The sequence below is a fragment of the Mustela nivalis genome (genome assembly GCF_964662115.1).
Source record: "Mustela nivalis genome assembly, chromosome: 7".
In the NCBI taxonomy this organism is placed as follows: Eukaryota; Metazoa; Chordata; class Mammalia; order Carnivora; family Mustelidae; genus Mustela; species Mustela nivalis.
The window spans coordinates 110,787,558-110,805,507 of NC_139026.1; the positions used below are offsets into that span (position 1 = coordinate 110,787,558).

Here is a 17,950-nt window from a genome sequence, read left to right on the forward strand (position 1 = left end):
CCTAGGACCCTGAGATCATGACCTGAGCCAAAGGCAGAGGCTTAACCCACTGAGCCACACAGGCACCCTGTTTTGAGTTATATCTTATTCCAAATAAATGCTCACCAAAATTTCTTACTTAATGTATATTACAGCATTGAAGCAAGTGGGCTATTTTCAGAGTAGCTGATTTTTTAAGTCTTGAGATATAACTAACATGCAACTCACCAATTGCAGGATTTAATTTTTTTTTTTAATGGTTCTAGTATATTCACAGAATTCCCAACCACCACCACAGTTTTCATCACCCCCAAAAGAAACCCTACCCTCCTCTACCTAGACTTTCAGTCAGACTACTGACTTTCTATCTCTGTAGATTGACCAGTTCTGGATATTTCATATAAACAGAATTATGCAGTATGTAGTCTTTTGTGACTGGCCTCTTTTACTTTGCATGATGTAGCCGGTATCAATCTTTTTTTTTTATTTTTTTTTAAGATTTTATTTATTTGGCAGAGAGAGGGAACACAAGCAGGGGAAGTGGAAGAGGGAGAAGCAGGCTTCCTGCTGAACAGGGAGCCTGATGTGGGGCTTGATCCCAGAACCCTGGGATCAGGATCTGAGTCAAGGCAGCCGCCTAAGGCACTCCCTCAGTCTTTCTTTTTATGTGGCCACAATATGCCATAGTATGGATATACCAGCTTGCTTTATTCATTAGTTGATGGGTAGTTAGTTATTTCTACTATTTGGCTGTTAAATATTACACTGCTATAACTATTAGTGTGCAAATTTTTGTGTAGACATGTGTTTTCATGTCTCTGGCATATACTTGGGAGTGGGACAAAGCAACTGAATTTTATGTTTTCCTTTTTGTAAAGCTATCTACACATTCGTGGGAAGCTCAATTATTGTGAAAGTAAGACACTGCCTATGGGGAGAGGGTGAAGGTGAGGCATTCCTTTATAAGTACATTATCTTTGAATGCTAGCTGCTGAGCGAAAACATTTTGGGGCAGCTCTTAAAACAAGATTGAACTAGAGTATTTCAATTAAGCATGTTTCAGTATGAAAGGGACTGTCTATACTAGAATATTTTGTGTTTGCTGAGTTTTAAAAATGACACTCTTGCCCAGTTGCATTTTGCAGCTGGGTGGGGTGAATTTAAATTTCACAGTTTTGGTTGAGATTACTTAATTTTACTTCTCTTATTTTAGAGAAAGTCCTAGAATTCTATAGGGACTAATAAAGTATGGATCTTAAAAAAAATGTAAATTACTGGACTTAATGGTAATTTGTGGAACTTGAAACATTCCATACTCAAACCACCAGTGAGTGTTAAGAGTAGCAGCCTGGTAACCCCAAAGCTTTGTTAATGTGTTGAAATTCTAGAACTTTGATTTATGATGGAGTTATCTGTGGATTTTTATTTTTCTTTTTGTAAACTGGGATTATAGATCTGTTCATCTTTATTACAGGAGTATATAACAGTTTTATTACTTTATAATTTTTTTTTAAGATTTTATTTATTTATTTGACAGACAGATCACGAGTAGGCAGAGAGGCAGGCAGAGAGAGAGAGGGAAGCAGGCTCCCTCCCCGCTGAGCAAAGAGCCCGATGCGGGACTCGATCCCAGGACTCTGAGATCATGACCTGAGCCGAAGGCAGCGGCTTAACCCACTGAGCCACCCAGGCGCCCATTACTTTATAATTTTAGTGGATGGAAATGGTCTAAAAACAAAGCTTCCTGAATTATTAAAACATGTTACATTGTAATGTTTTTCTGTTTTGGCTCTGTGGGGTTAAGGAATACAGTATTAGTATGGTATTCTAAATAGCATGGCTGAAGTGGGTACTAGAAGTTTCTGTTTTCCACAAGCATCCAGGGTGAGACAGTTTGGGAAAGATCAGACAAGTTTGGGAAACAACTATAAAAAACTCTTAACATTGCTGCAGAGTTGCTTTGCTTTTTCTTTTTTTTTTTTTTTAAGGTTTTATTTATTTATTTGACAGAGAGAGATTACAAGTCGGCAGAGCGGCAGGCAGAGAGAGAGAGGAGGAAGCAGGCTCCCTGCTGAGCAGAGAGCCCGATGTGGGACTCGATCCCAGGACCCTGAGATCATGACCCGAGCCGAAGGCAGCGGCTTAACCCACTGAGCCACCCAGGCGCCCCAGAGTTGCTTTTCATAAGAATTTAAAGTAGAATTTAATGGTGCTGCCTACCTTCTAGTTATTGTTCATAAAATGTGCTTTAATTCCTATAGTACTATCTGTGCTGGCATCCTGGAATTTCCACTGGTATTCATGATAGAATTCTGGTTAAAAAAAAAATAAAGCAATCTATTTATTGCACATTGTGGATGTTACATTTGTTATTGAAGGATCATGGATGTTTTATTTGTGCCTGGTTTTGGAGATGTCACCAAATGCATGTATAAACATAGGATTAAGTTACCCTAAGCTTCCTCAGGCCGTCCATTTGGCTGACAACTACTTGTAACTTAATAGAGGAGCAACGTAAAGGTAATAAGGTAGTGAAAGAAATGACTGGGTAACACAATTGTATTCAGTGGCTTGTTAGATTTGTGCAAAATACAGTTTTTATATTTATTTATTTATTTATTTTCTAAATTTTTATTATTTTAAAATAAGCTCTATGCCTGACACAGTGTTTGAACTCATGACACCACCATGATCAAGAGTTGCATGTATCACTGACTGAGCCAGCCAGGCACCCCAATAGGTTTTTTTGTTTTGTTTTGTTTTGTTTTAAGGCTTTATTGATTGATCGGTGAGAGACAGAGAGGCAGAGGGAGAGGGAGAAACAGGTTCCCCACAGAGCAGGGAGCCCAATATGGGCCTCCATCCCAGGGCCCCGGGATCATGACCTAAGCTATAGTCATGCTTAACGAACTGAGCCACCCAGTTGTCCCATCCCCAGTTGTTTTATATTTAAAACTATATTTAAGTTTCTGGTTACCAAGGGCACTTATACCTAATTTGAATTCCAAAAGAGTCTACTAGACAAAATTTAGAGTAAAAGTAACTATGTCCTTCTTAACATTTAAAAAGAAGCTTGAGGGGCACCTGGGTGGCTCAGTGGGTTAAAGCCTCTGCTTTCAGCTCAGGTCATGGTCCCAGGGTCCTGGGATCGAGCCCCACATTGGGCTTTCTGCTCAGCAGGGGGCCTGCTTCCTCCTCTCTCTCTGCCTACTTGTGATCTGTCAAATAAATAAAATCTTAAAAAAAAAAAAAAAAAGAAGCTTGAGATGCCTTACATATGAAATGCACTCTGTTGATAAGGGGGGACCTGAGTGTTGTGCCCTGCTTACAGGAAAGCTCTGAGTGGTGATCTCAGGTCATATTTACTGTTCATCTGATTTGTCTTTTCCCTGGACCCATTCTTAAAATTGACAGATTTGCTCCTTTCAGTAGTCTGTTTGTTTTTTTTTTTTTTTTTTTTTTTTTAAAGATTTTATTTATTTATTTGACAGAGAGAAATCACAAATAGGCAGAGAGACAGACAGAGAGAGAGATGAGGAGAAGCAGGCTCCCTGCTCCCTGCTGAGCAGAGAGCCCAATGCGGGACTCGATCCCAGGCCCCTGGGATCATGACCTGAGCCGAAGGCAGAGGCTTAACCCTCTGAGCCACCCAGGCGCCCCTCAGTAGTCTGTTTGAAAAAAACACCTTGTTCGTCTACCATTTCTTCCTCCTGTTATTGTTCATTTTTTCGCCTCTGCATTCTTCTCACCCAGCACATTGCCTGACATAAGCAAATATACATCCAGTGTATGCAGTTAAAGGGTAAGAGTTCAGAACTGAAGACGATGTACCTAACCAAGTGATTGCACTGTTAACTAGTTGTGTGATTTTGTGCAAATAAATTGTCTATTCTTGTTTCTCCATCAATAAAATTGAGACTGTTAACCTTTTCCTTCTAGCATAGAGGATTACTATGACAACACATGAAAGAGTGCTTCAGAAATAGAGGCCTCAGGCAGATGTAATTTATTTATATTTGTTCGAAATGCAAGAGCTCATTGTGCAGTACACTGACTCTGCACTACAGAATGTTGCAAAGGAAATGCATGCCCTCTCTTCCCAGAATACCCTTAAGAGTCCATGACCCTGTAGTCATGCTGTGGAGTTTACATTTTGCATATTTTCAATGCTTTTGTTCTATAATTTAACACACACACACACATACACTAATTGTGTAATAGTGTTCCTAGGGTCTGTCTGCCCCACCACCTAATCACGGGTATGAATGAGCTGCTTTGTTGCACTACACCTGGAAGGAAGCTCAAGCTAAATTAGAAGTTGGATAGATATTTAATACTATAAGTCTATCATATTTAGGTCTGGTATTTTTATAACTAGATTATCCAATGCACATTTGAAGCCTAAAAAAATGTATACTGAAGTTAAATGATTGGAGTGTGTATGATCATCTTCTCCATTAGTGTGAATCATTGAAAAATGTTAAAACAATTGAATAGAATAGAATCATCCACCAAATATATGGTTGTATGGATGTTAACATGTATACTAGAGCTGAGGACTTCACTGCAAATAGTTAAAGTGAGTGTGGAGGATGGAAAATTTATGAAATCCATGATTAAGATTGCATTTATGGTTAGGCAATTGGGATTTGTAAGAAAATCTTAAGAGCACTAGGCTAAAAATCAAATTTGGGAGTTCAGTGAACTATGCTTTTTCTATGGCATCTGGGTTGGAGTATGACTAAAATTGTCTTCCAATTCAGATTTTTTTTTTAAGATTTTATTTATTTATCAGAGAGAGAGGGGGAGAGAGCGAGCACAGGCAGACAGAATGGCAGGCAGAGGCAGAGGGAGAAGCAGGCTCCCTGCTGAGTAAGGAGCCTGATGCGGGACTCCATCCCAGGACGCTGGCATCATGACCTGAGCCGAAGGCAGCTGCTTAACCAACTGAGCCACCCAGGCATCCCCCAATTCAGATTTTTGATAAATACAGGAATTTGAATATAACAGATTTGAGAACATCAATTTTTTATTTAAAGCATTAATTCAAAATATGAGTAATTCTTTATTCGTTACCCCAAAATTCTGAGACTTGGTAAAGCTGAAATTTTGTTACTCATTTGCTCTGTTCTCCCCTCTCTCTGAACTTCACTTCATAATTTATCTCTTGCTTTCTGTACTTATTTACACCTCATTGGCTTCTTCTCCACTGAGTGTAAATATGCTTAAGACTCTTGTTGTGCACAAAAACAAAACAAATGAACTCTCAAACTTATCTCTCTGGGAGGGGTGGGGGGGGGGCTATTGTTTCTTCCCATCCAACCAGGCTGTTTTTTGAAAGAATAGACTAAAACCCTAATCTCTCCCTTTTCACTTAAGCATTCAGCCTTCAACTCCCTGCATTTTTGCTATTGCCCCTGGCCAACAAATAGAACTGTCTGGTCAGGGATCCTTACGCTGACATTTTCATTCTTCTTGGTGTGTCACTGTATTTCAATATTTCTTTACTACCTTCTTGTTGAAATTCCTCCCCTGACTTCTGTAAACACACTATTTCCTGTTTTTCTTCCTTTCTGACTGTCCCAATCCGGACTTGGAGGTCACCTCTGCCAGCTTCTCATTTTTGGACAACCCCTGAAATGTTAGTTTTGCCCTGAATTCTGTTGTTGTTTCTCTTTCAGATGAAACTGGTATTTCTTGACAGATGTTTTTAAAAATGTGTCTCCTTTTGATAAATAAAAAATTATCTGGCTCCTGTTCTGGTGGTGGTGCTTGGGGTAGGGAATGATGGGTGCATTATTCTTCCCTCCCATCCATGCACTGAGTTATTGATACAGAGAAGATTGAAGAAAAAACAAAGAAGATTGAAGATCTGCTGAGCTTTATTTTCTATACTTTGAACTGAAAACAGTAGGTAATGTTTCCCTTTCCAGAGTAAAGTTCTCTATTGTTATCCCCTTTCTTACTCCTACCCCAAATTTTGGTACTTCTATCCATTGGAAGTCACTAACTCTCCCCGTTCAGTCTCCTTAGATCATTTCATTGACTTGTATCTGTGCAAAGCACAGTTTTGTATCTCTAGTTGAGAGTTCTCAGTATAAGAATGTCCAATTACTTGCTGTACATCTTCACCTGAACAGCTCCTAGGTACTAAATTCAGTATGTCCCAAAGTGAACCTGTTATTATCTCCTAAAATAGCTCTTCCTATATTATCTGATTTGAGTACTCTTACTGAGTTAGTTAACAAATCTTTGAGGCTCTTAATATTTTACCTTTTCATCCCCTTCTTTCTGGTGTTCTTGCTCTAATTTATGCTTTCATACGTCTCTTGTTTAGATTTTTCCAATATTTCCCTAACTGTGTCCTTGACTCCAGTCTCTATTCTTATTCTTCCATATCACCTCCAGGATGATTTTTCTGGAATATCTGTTGATACACTTTTCTTGCTTGAAATCTTTCAATAGTTCCTGGTAGTGTTCTATAGTAGTTTTTAGCCTGTTTTACATCGTGATCTAATTTGAGGATTAATGAAAGAAATGGAATGATTTTTCTGACCAGAAAAAAATGCTGATGCACAGAGAATTTGCAGATAGTTTTAGGGGGTTCATTTATGAACATGTTTAAAATAATTCCTTGCATATAGGGTAAAACCTAAGCTTCCCAGAATCTCATGGTGTACAAATCACTCCAAGTGCTGACCGCTGTTCGCTCCTGCTGAGCCTCATCACCCTTATGTCTTAGGATTCAGCCATGTCAAATTCCTTAGTATTTATGTTCCATGCTGTTTCAAAAGTGCTTTTGTACTTTTTCCTGGTCTTCATATCTAAAGTGCATCCCTGTCTCATTCCCCTAAGCTGGCTCAGTTAGTAAATACCTCTTCATGTTCCAGGATTGGTTCAGATTTTACTTTATAAAGTTCTGGTTTCTGCTTTTTCCCTTACCCAGAGAGACTTTCCTGCTTCCTGTTTTGGGTTGCCCTCTCCTACTCTGTGAATAATGACTTGTGTCATAGATCTTTATTGTTCTGATTAATTTGCATATTTTTGTTTGTCTCTACTTGGTCAAAAACTCCAGAAGGCGATTTATCTGATTTCTCTGATTTATCTTAATTATCGTCTTTGTGTCTAATGTTTGTAGTACCTTGTATCTTAAGAAATCTGAGTTGAATGAATGCACAAAATTACCAGAAGGCATTGCCTTCTGTTTTTGTTTTTTTTTTTCAATTTTTATTTATTTATTTGACAGAGAGATCACAAGTAGGTGAGAGGCAGGCAGAGAGGGGGAAGCAGGCTCCCTGCTGAGCAGGGAGTCCCATGTGGGGCTCAATCACAGGATGCTGAGACCATGACCTGAGCTGAAGGCAAAGGCTTAACCCACTGAGCCACCTAGGTTGCCCACCTTCTGTTTCAGTAGATACAATTACTAGGTTGATATGAGGTCTTTAAAGATTTATTTAAACTTACAAATTTAATCTAGTAATCTTCATATGAAAGTAGTGTGTTACAGTTGTTGGGGAGCTGCTTCCCAAGTTTTAAGAAAATTAAGTTCCAGTCTTGGCCCTTGTTCCAGTTAGCTCTTGGTTGCCAACAACAGAAAGTCAGTCTAGAGTATTTAAGCAGAAATGGAACTTACGAAAAGGGCATTGGGTAGCTCACAGAATGGATGGGAAGCTGGAAAATTAGGTTTGGGAAACAGGCAGGAACCAAGGGAAACTTGACTGTAGAAGAGTTAGGACACTGCAGTCTGATCTGCATCTCTGCATCTGCTGACCTAGTACCACAAACTTCTCCATGAATTATCTTTTAAGTGTCTTTCCACATTCTAGATCCTAATAGGAGTCTCTCACTTGGCTACATGCCACAGAACAGGAGAAAAGGAAAGAAAAAGTCTAGCTCAAATTTTAGCTTTTTTATAGTGGGGGTTGGGAGATTTCTGTTTCCTATCAAGATTGACACAATGTTGGATGCTCCCTATGAAGGAAATTGGGTTCAGATGGCAGGCAAAAAAAATAAAAAAGCGAAGGTTCATAACAACGCCACTGCTAGCTAGTACCTGACCAGATAGGCCTCAGAAAACTTATTTTTCCTCTGTGGATATCCTTTTTTATATTTGTAAATGTGAAATTCTGTCATTATTAAATGGTGACTGTAAATGTAACAAATATTGACAGGAGAGAGAGAGAGACAGCACAAGGAGGGGGAGCAGCAGGAGAGAGAAAAGGAGCAGGCTCTCTGCTGAGCAGGGAGCCTGATGTGGGGCTCTATCCCAGGATGCTGGGATCACGACCTGAGCCAAAGGCAGACAGACGCCCAATGACTAAGCAACCCAGGCACCCCTAGTTTGAGCTTTTTAAGAGTAAAGCATCCTGTAGTTATACAGTGGGTGTGCCTTTTATTCCTGCGATGTAAGCTGTGACACATTTTAGTATGTATTAATAATTTTGAAATGCTTTTTGAAGTTGATAAACTTTTAACAGGGCAGTCTTAAGGCCTGCTGTTTGACTTAATGTACGTTTTTTTTTTTAAGATTTAAAAAAAAAATTATTTGAGAGAGAGCATGAGAAGGGGGAGGGTCAGAGGGAGAAGCAGACTCCCTGCCAAGCAGGGAGCCCAATGCCGGACTCGATCCTGGGACTCCAGGATAATGACCTGAGCCGAAGGCAGTTGCTTAACCAACTGAGCCACCCAGGCGCCCTTAATATACGTTTTGATATAATCTGGTAGCATTACTCCTTGAAGATAGGAAACAGTAGGGACTTTTAAATATACTAGTATTTCTTTTGATACCTAAGTAAATACTGATGATAGCAACCATAAATGCATTTTTTAAAAAGACAGTGTCTATTCATGCAAAGCATTTTTTTTTTTTTTAAGATTTTACTTATTTATTTGACAGAGAGATCACAGGTAGGTAGAGAGGCTGGTGCAGAGAGAGAGAGAGAGGGAAGCAGGCTCCCCGCCGAGCAGAGAGCCCGATGTGGGACTCGATCCCAGGACCCTGAGATCATGACCGGAGCCGAAGGCAGCGGCTTAACACACTGGGCCACCCAGGCGCCCCGTGCAAAGCATTTTTTAAAAAGATTTTATGACATAGCAAAAGAGGGAACACAAGCACGGGGGGAAGAGGGGACTGGGTGGCAGCTGGAGATTGGAGAAGCGGGCTTATCAGGGAGCCCGATATGGGACTCGATCCCAGGACGCTGGAATCATGACCTGAGCCAAAGGCAGACACTTAACTACTGATCCACCCTGGCACTCCTCAAAGCATAGTTTTATGTTCCTCTTAATTTCTGTCTCTTTGTATAGCCACTGTTTTCTGTTGTGTATTTTAAATTCTACATGTATTTTTTCATCATTTATCACTTTTAGACATTTCTCTTTGTTTGTAGATCTTAAATTTTGTCAACATTTCTTGTCTCCTTTCGTGTTGCTAGTTATCTGAACCTGTTTTTCTCTTCCTGGATATTTCCTGAGATCTTAAAGCTGTTGGTATCATTGTTGAAGTAAAAAAACTCAGTTATTTGGAAACTCTTTAATAAGAATTTTTTATGTGAAACAACTATTAAGGCACATAATAGGTGAAACAGCTACTCGGTCCATGGGAAGAGGTAAAAGTTGTAGTTATATTAATTAGGGTATAAGTTAGGATGCCTAATGAAGAGATTTGAGAATGAAGTGCCATAAATGTTAGTCCAGAGGTCAAGGCTGGTAGGGCAGCTCTGCTGCACGTGGTCATTCAGGGGCGCAGTACCTTCTCTCTTGTTACCTTACCATCCCTTAGAGTGGTCTTCTTTTTTTTTTTTAAGATTTTATTTATTTATTTATTTGAGAGAGAGAGCGAGCATGAGAGGGGAGGTCAGAGGGAGAAGCAGACTTCCCTCTGAGCTGGGAGTCTGATGCAGGACTCGATCCCAGGACTCCGGGATCATGACCTGAGCTGAAGGCAGCGGCTCAACCAACTGAGCCACCTAGGGACCCTTAAAGTGGTCTTCTTGTTTGCATGTCAGAACTGATTGTCTGCCATATTCACATTTCAAACCATAGAAAGGAGGAAAGAGAAGATCTTTAGGGAGAGATCCACAGATTGCACACATAACTTCTGCTCGTATTCCTCTGACTCAGGCTAATCATTTGGCTCATTAAGCTGCTAAGGAACTGGCAGATATGGTTTGCAGTTGTGTGGCTAATGACCTAGCTAGAATTTAGGAGGTTTTATTTATTTATTTATATTTTATTTTTAAGTAATCTACATACCCAGCATGGGGCTTGAACTCAGCCCCAAGATCAAGAGTCGTATGCTCTACTGACTGAGCCAGTCAGGTGACCTAGGAGTCTTTATTATTAAAAGAAATAAGAGAATATATATTGGGGTAGAGGGAAAGGTGGGGGCATAGCCACTGTTTTTGCCACATAGGTGAAAACAGAGAAACTAGGGAGAGCTAGAAAGGGAAATTTGCTTTTGATCTGAAATCTGAATTAATTCTGACTTGTAAGTTAACTAAAGTTACAATTTTTAAAAATTACTGGGAAGAAAATACAAGTATTTATTTTGGTATTTAGTTGAATAATTGTAGTCAGTGGGGAAATGTACTGGCATGTAACGAACTTTAAACTGAAAATATACTTTTGTTTTTAGGTTTTACACATCTGTAAGTAGACTTTGGGAGCTCTGCCAGCCAACTCAATGGCGTCCTCTACTACTGTGCCTCTAGGATTTCACTATGAAACAAAGTATGTTGTTCTCTGCTACTTGGGACTCCTCTCTCAGGAGAAGATACAAGAGCAACATCTTTCCTCACCCCAAGGTATTGTCTTTGGCTCAGGTGATTATATTAAGTAGTAGTAATTACTTCACATGTAAAAATACATATATCTAGATAATTTGTATCTGTGATCATAAGATCATATAATACTAATAATCTTTTAAAGAATAACCCATCATCCCATTCCGTCCCACCCCCTGATCCATTCCCCAAAAAAACTTTTTTTTTTTTTTTAAGATTTTATTTATTTATTTGTCAGAGAGAGAGAGAGAGAGAGCGCGAGAGCAAGCACAGGCAGACAGAGTGCAAGGCAGAGTCAGAGGGAGAAGCAGGCTCCCTGTGGAGCAAGGATCCCGATGTGGGACTCGATCCCAGGACGCTGGGATCATGACCTGAGCCGAAGGCAGCTGCTTAACCAACTGAGCCACCCAGGCATCCCAAAAAACTTTTAATGCTTTTTAAGAGTGTGGTAATTTGGGGCTCCTGGGTGGCTCAGTCGTTTAGTGTCTGTTCGGCCCAGGTCATGATCCCAGGGTCCTGGGATTGAGCCCCACAATGGGCTCCCTGCTCAGCAGGAAACCTGCTTCTCCCACTCCACGTGCTTGTGTTCCCTCTCTCACTGTGTCTCTCTCTGTCAAATAAATAAAATCTTAAGAAAAATTAAAAAATTGTGGCAAGTTGGGTGGGTCAGTTGGTTAAGCACCTGCCTTAAGCTTCTAGGGTCCTAGCTTTGAGTCCCGCATCGGGCTCCTTGCCCAGTGGGGAGCCTGTTTCTCCCTCTGCCTGCTGTTCCCCCTGCTTAAATAAAATCTTAAAAAGAAAAAAAAGAGTGTGGTAATTTAAATGATTGTTGTTGGTACCTGTAAAAATGTATTAAGTACACATAAATAAACAGAATTCTGTCTTTCTTTAGAAATTTCATCCTTGGGGCTCTTGGGTGGCCCAGTCTGTTAAGTATCTGCCTTTGGCTCAGGTCATGATCTGTGGGTCCTGGGATCAAACTCTGCATTGAGCTCCCTGCTCTGAGGGGAGATTGCTTCTCCCTTTCCCCCTCCCTGCCACTTGTGCACAAGCTCTCTATTTCTCTCAAATAAATAAATAAATAAAATCTTTTTTTTTTTTTTAAGATTTTATTTATTTATTTGACAGATAGAGACCACAAGTAGGCAGAGAAGCTGGCAGGGGAGAGAGAGAGAGAGAGAGAGAGAGAGAGAAGGAAGTAGGGTCCCTGCTGAGGAGAGAGCCTGATGCGGGGCTTGATCCCAGGACCCTGAGATCATGACCTGAGCTGAAGGCAGAGGCTTTAACCACTGAGCCACCCACGTGCCCCACAAATAGAATCTTTTTTAAAAATTTCATGCTTAACAAACAGAGATTCAAATTATGTAATTGTTTTATTTTGTTATTATTTTTTAAAGATTTTATTTATTTGTCAGAGCATAAGCAGGGTGAGCATCAGGCAGAGGGAGAGGCAGACTCCCCGCTGAGCAAGGAGCCTGATTTTGGAGTTTGATCCCAGGACCCAGAGATCATGGCCTGAGCCAAAGGCAGATGCTTAACAGACTGAGCCACCAGGTACCTCTGCAAAATAACTTTAAAAACTCATGAGAGATACTAATTTATTATTATTAATTTATTTATTTTTAAAGATTTTATATGTTTATTTGAAAGAGAGCGAGAGTGAACACAGGCAGGGAGAGTGGCAGGGAGAAGGAGAAGCAGGCTCCCTGCTGAGCAAGGAACCCTGGGCTGGGTGGTGGGCTTGAGGTCCGATCATGACCTGAAGCAAAATCAAGTGCTGCCTTTGGCTTAGGTCATGATCCCAGGGGCCTGGGATTGAGCCCCAAGTTAGGCTCTCTGCTCAGTGGGGAGCCTTCTTCTCCCTTTCCCTCTGCCTCAGCTTGCCACTTAGCGTATTTGTGCTTTCTCTCTGTCAAATAAATAAAATCTTAAAAAAAAAGAAGATAGTCAACTTTATTATTATTTTTTTTAGATACTACTTATTTGATAGAGGGAGAGAGAGAGAGAAAAAGAGAGAGCACAAGCACAGAGAATGGCAAGCAGAGGGAGAAACAGTCTCCCAACTGAGCAGGGAGTCCAATGCGGGAGTCCAATGCGGAGTCCAATGATTCCAATGCGGGACTCCATCCTAGGACCCTGGGATCATGACCTGAGCTGAAGGTGGACACTTAACTGACTGACCCACCCAGGCGCCCTCAGCTTCTATTTCTTTCTTTCTTTATAAAATATATTTTATTTGCGGGGCGCCTGGGTGGCTCAGTGGGTTAGGCCACTGCCTTCAGCTCAGGTCATGGTCTCAGGGTCCTGGGATCGAGCCCCGTGTTGGGCTCTCTGCTCAGTGGGGAGCTTGCTTCCTCCTTCTCTCTCTGCCTGCCTCTCTGCCCGCTGTGATCTCTCTGTGTCAAATAAATAAAACCTTTTAAAAATAAATAAATAAATAAATATTTTATTTACTTATTTGACAGACACAGCGAGAAAGGGAACACAAGCAGGGGAAGTGGGAGCGGGAGAAGCAGGCTTTCCTCTGAGCATGCAGGGCTGAAGCCCAGGACCCTGGGATCATGACCTGAGCCAAAGGCAGAAGCTTAACAACTGAGCCACCCAGGTGCCCTCAGCTTCTATTTCTGACAAAAATTCATGGAACTGACAGTAATTAAGTTCATGACAGCAAATGAAGTTCACTTTTAAAACTCCTGGTTCCTGGGGTATGTGGGTGGCTCAGTTGGTTAAGTGTTTGCCTTCAGCTTAGGTCATGATTGATCCCAAGGTCCTGAGATGGAGTTCCGTGTCAGGCTCCCTATTTAGCAGAGGTGTGCTCTCTCTCCCTCTGCCCCTCCTCCCTCTCTCTCTCAAATAAATAAATAAAATATTAAAAACAAAACAAAACCCAAACTCTTGGTTCCTTATCATGAGATAGATTCAGATATTGAGATACCTGGATCTACATGAGATAGATCCAGAGTATGTACTGATGAATACTTCTGTGAATAACCATAAGTCTTGAATACTTTACATTTTCACAGTCTCTGTGAAACTAATTTTGTCAAAAGAAGAAGGCTTTTTATGCTCTACATGTATTTTGCCATTATTGGTAACACATCTTAGCTGATTCCTCTTTGGGTTATAGTGAATTAGTGCTTTCTCAATTTTTTGGAAAATCTTCTCAACCATAATTACTCTGTGTAGGCATCCGGTTCTTTAGTCACTTCACACTCATCATGGACTCCTTGAATAAACAACAGCTGAGCAGTTTCACACAGCTGTCAGTGCATCAAGAGCCAAAGAAAACCACTCAGAATTATTTGCCTTATATTCAGTTGACTACTGATGTTGTTCCCATTGTCCTCAACTCGTTGAGCAACTATTCTCTCCAAAAGACTAATAATCTGAAACTTTTTTTTTTAATGACACATCTCTTTAGTGGCTTTAGCTGAACACAGTTTAATTAACTTGACATCAGTAAATGGCTTTCCTTACTTGACTGACAGCTGAGCCATGTAGAAACTTCAATTGCAACCTCATTTCCATTTTTTATTTTTATGAAGAAATTCTATGATAAGAAGTTCTATTTTAAATTTTCTAATTTTTCTGACTTGCTTTCCCGTGAGTTGGAAGTACTCTGATGAGTCTGGTAGTATCAGTGTATACTGAGTGCTTCTGGCATAGCTATAATGTCATTGCATAGTAAGTACAATACTTTGTCATCTAATTTGTAAGAGAATAATCCTTAAAAACAGGATATTCAGGGCGCCTGGGTGGCTCAGTGGGTTAAGCCGCTGCCTTCGGCTCAGGTCATGATCTCAGGATCCTGGGATCGAGTCCCGCATCGGGCTCTCTGCTCAGCAGGGAGCCTGCTTCCTTCTCTCTCTCTGCCTGCCTCTCAGTGTACTTGTGATTTCTCTCTGTCAAATAAATAAATAAAATCTTAAAAAAAAACCAAAAAACGGGATATTCAAAGTCCGCTTTTCTCTTGTTTTGACATGATGGGTATATGCAGGTAAATAAAGGTTGTGGTATTGCGATATGGGTGGCAGTTGAAATGCCGTGGGGTTATACTTGTGCCACTGCAGTGAAGCTATGAGAACACCACACACAGACTCTGTCGAACTATGGATTCCTGCCATTCTAGCACAAAGCAACCATAGATAATACATAAGTGAGTGTGGCTATATTCCAGTTACATTTTATTTATGGAGACTGAATTTCCTATTATTTTTATGTCACAAAATAGTAATATCTTAATTTTTTTTCAGTCATTTAAAAATGTAAAAATCATTCTTGGCTCATGGGCTATTAGAAAAACATACAGTGGGCCAGATGTGGCCACGGGTTTTAGTTTGCTGACCCCTGCTATCAGTACAGGCTACTTTATTTTTCTCATTACTATCAAGGAGTACAATCTGTTTATGCATAAAACTAAATGCTGTAATTGTTTATATTAAGCCCTTGGTCTATGTCCTTGTCACTTCTACTCTTTAATCATATTTCTTTTTTTATTATAATGCTTTTAATATATACGAAAGTATTTAGAAAAGTAAAAAAAGAAAGAAGAAAAATTCTGTAATCCAGTAATTAAAATGAAGAAATGTTAACCTTTTTTCCATTTATATAGGAATATAAAATTTGAATTTATGGTTTATAAAAATGAGGTGGTACGTATGCCATTTGGTAACATTTTAAAAATTAACAACATATTTAGGGGTGCCTGGGTGACTCAGTTAGTTAAGCATCTGCCTTCAGCTCAGGTCATGATCTCAGGGTCCTGGGATCCAGCCCCATGTCAGGTTCTCTGCTTGGTGGAGATTTTACTTCTCCCTGTCACTCTCCCCCTGTGCTTTCCCTCATTCTCCTTCTTTCCTAAATAAATAAAATCTTAAATAAATAAATAAAAATTAACAACGTATTTGAACATCTGTCCATGTCAGTAAGTAATTTTTTACTTACTGTAAAAAATTTTTTACTACACCTGTAGTCTCCTGTTAGAACATTTAGGGTATTCATCAGCCTTCTTTGGAATGGGCACATGACAGTCCCTCAGTGAGCTTGTAAATTCCTTAAAACTTTTCCTTTTCAGTTTCCAGTTTCATTTACTTTGCCAAAACCTTCTTCTGGTTAGTTATAGTCTGAGGTTTAGAAAAATATTACGTAATAGAACTTGGTGCGGTGATGAACATGTTCTCTATCTGCTCTGTCCAATATTGCAGTCACGAGTCACAGGAGATAGTTGAATACTTGAAGTATGACTAGTGTGAGTAAGGAACTGAATTTTTAACTTTATTTCTATTTAAACTTTAAAAAGCTGATGTGACTATTGACTAGTGCAGTATTAGACACCCAGGTCTAGAAGTCAGGTATTTATTTTCCCTTCTAAGCCAGCCCATATGTTTATTTATTTTTTTTTAAAGATTTTATTTATTTATTTGACAGAGAGAGATCACAAGTAGGCAGAGAGGCAGGCAGAGAGAAAGAGACAGGAGGAAGCAGGCTCCCTGCTGAGTAGAGAGCCCGATGTGGGACTCGATCCCAGGACCCTGAGATCATGACCTGAGCCGAAGGCAGCGGCTTAACCCACTGAGCCACCCAGGCGCCCCATCAGCCCATATGTTTATAATAATTTGTTCACAATACCACCTGCTACCCAGGCTTGAAACATAGAAGTCATTCTTTAGCTCTTTTCTCTGCTTCCTGCCCTCTTTCTTTTTCTTTTTCTTCTTTTAATTATCTCTACACTTCACCTGGGGCTTGAACTCACAACCCCAAAATTAAGAGTCACATGCTCTACTGACTGAGCCAGCAGGGGCCCCTCTTATTTTCTTTGTCAGCTATTACCAACTGTCCCAATTTTGTGAGGATTCTCCCATTATCCTACAGGTCCTGCCTCAAATTACTGCAAGTGTCTCCTAATTTTTCTCCTTCATTTTATGTCTCCTCCATCCTGCATTTTGCATGCTGCAAGCATATTGAGCATCCTAATTGCATCCTACATTGCCTCTTACATTGGAGGCAGTTTTTCCATTCCGCTAAGGTTGCTTTACAAAACTTTCATTGGTTTCTTTGCTCTGGTCCCAGTAGTTATAGCATCTGATGTCTCTTATTGTTTTGTTTTGTTTTTAAGATTTTATTTATTTATTTGACAGAGAGAGAGTGAGAGAGCACAAGCAGTGGGGAGAGCAGAGGCAGAGGGAGTAGCAGGTTCCCCACTGAGCAGGGAGCCCAATGTGGGACATGATCCCAGGACCCCAGGATCATGACCTGAGCTGAAGGCAGACACTCAACCATGCTCTGAAGGCAGAGCTCAACTATGCTCTGAGCCACCCAGGTGCCCAGACGTCTCTTACTGTTTTGTATTTAATTTTTAATTTTTATCTTTATGTTAATTTTTGGAGAGAGCTTGAGAGTGAAGAGGGGAGGGGCAGAGGGGATCTTAAGCAGGAAGAGAGAATCTTAAGCCGGCTCCATTCCCAGAGCAGCACAGAGCTGACAGAGGTCTCGATCTCATGACCCTGAGATCATGACCTGAGCCGAAATCAAGAGTTAGACACTTAAAACAACTGAACTACCCAGACCCCTCTACTGTCTAGTATTTTATTTTTTTTATTTATTTATTTATTTATTTTTTAAAGATTTTATTTATTTATTTGACAGAGAGAAATCACAAGTAGTCGGAGAGGCAGGCAGAGAGAGAGAGAGGGAAGCAGGCTCCCTGCTGAGCAGAGAGCCCGATGCGGGACTCGATCCCAGGACCCTGAGACCATGACCTGAGCCGAAGGCAGCGGCTTAACCCACTGAGCCACCCAGGCGCCCCAACTGTCTAGTATTTTAAACAAGCCATGCTTATTCCTCAAATGGAGGCACTCTAGAATGGTAGACTCCTGTGATACCAATTACTAATGTTCACCCGTGCCTAATTCTTATCTTCTTGCTGGGAGCATGGGAAAATTGCATTTAGACAGGGCCATGTGACTGGTCCTAGCCAATGAAATAGGAGTGGTGTGATTTGTGTCCCTTCTAGGTTGTGGCATTTAAAAAGAAAGACTAACTTCTTACAGGGAAAAATTAGGTTCTTACTGCTGTCTTTGCTGCTTTGCTATCCCACTTGTTATCTAAAATGTGATGTAGAGCTTATTCTCATGCCATGTTATTATTATTATGTTTTTAAGATTTTATTTATTTGAGAGAGAGAGAGA

The 17,950-nt window shown here is 40.4% G+C and overlaps 1 protein-coding gene across 12 annotated transcripts in view; it reads left to right on the forward strand.

Annotated features, from left to right (window-relative positions):
• The window catches only part of BCL2L13 (BCL2 like 13), an 86,963-nt gene that overhangs the window by 2,316 nt on the left and 66,697 nt on the right, over positions 1-17,950 (forward strand). For 5 of the 12 annotated variants that reach the window (XR_014313648.1, XR_014313649.1, XM_082738168.1 and 2 more), the window contains exon 2: positions 10,616-10,802. The exons of 3 other annotated variants lie outside the window; for them this stretch is intronic. Coding sequence is in view for 5 of the 9 variants with exons in the window: in XM_082738168.1 (XP_082594294.1) it covers positions 10,664-10,802 (139 nt within the window). In the remaining 4 variants the exon portion in view is untranslated. Of the gene's footprint in view, positions 1-10,615; positions 10,803-17,950 lie in introns of those variants that run through there. 4 more of the 12 variants (XM_082738172.1, XM_082738171.1, XM_082738178.1 and 1 more) reach the window with 3 other exon arrangements.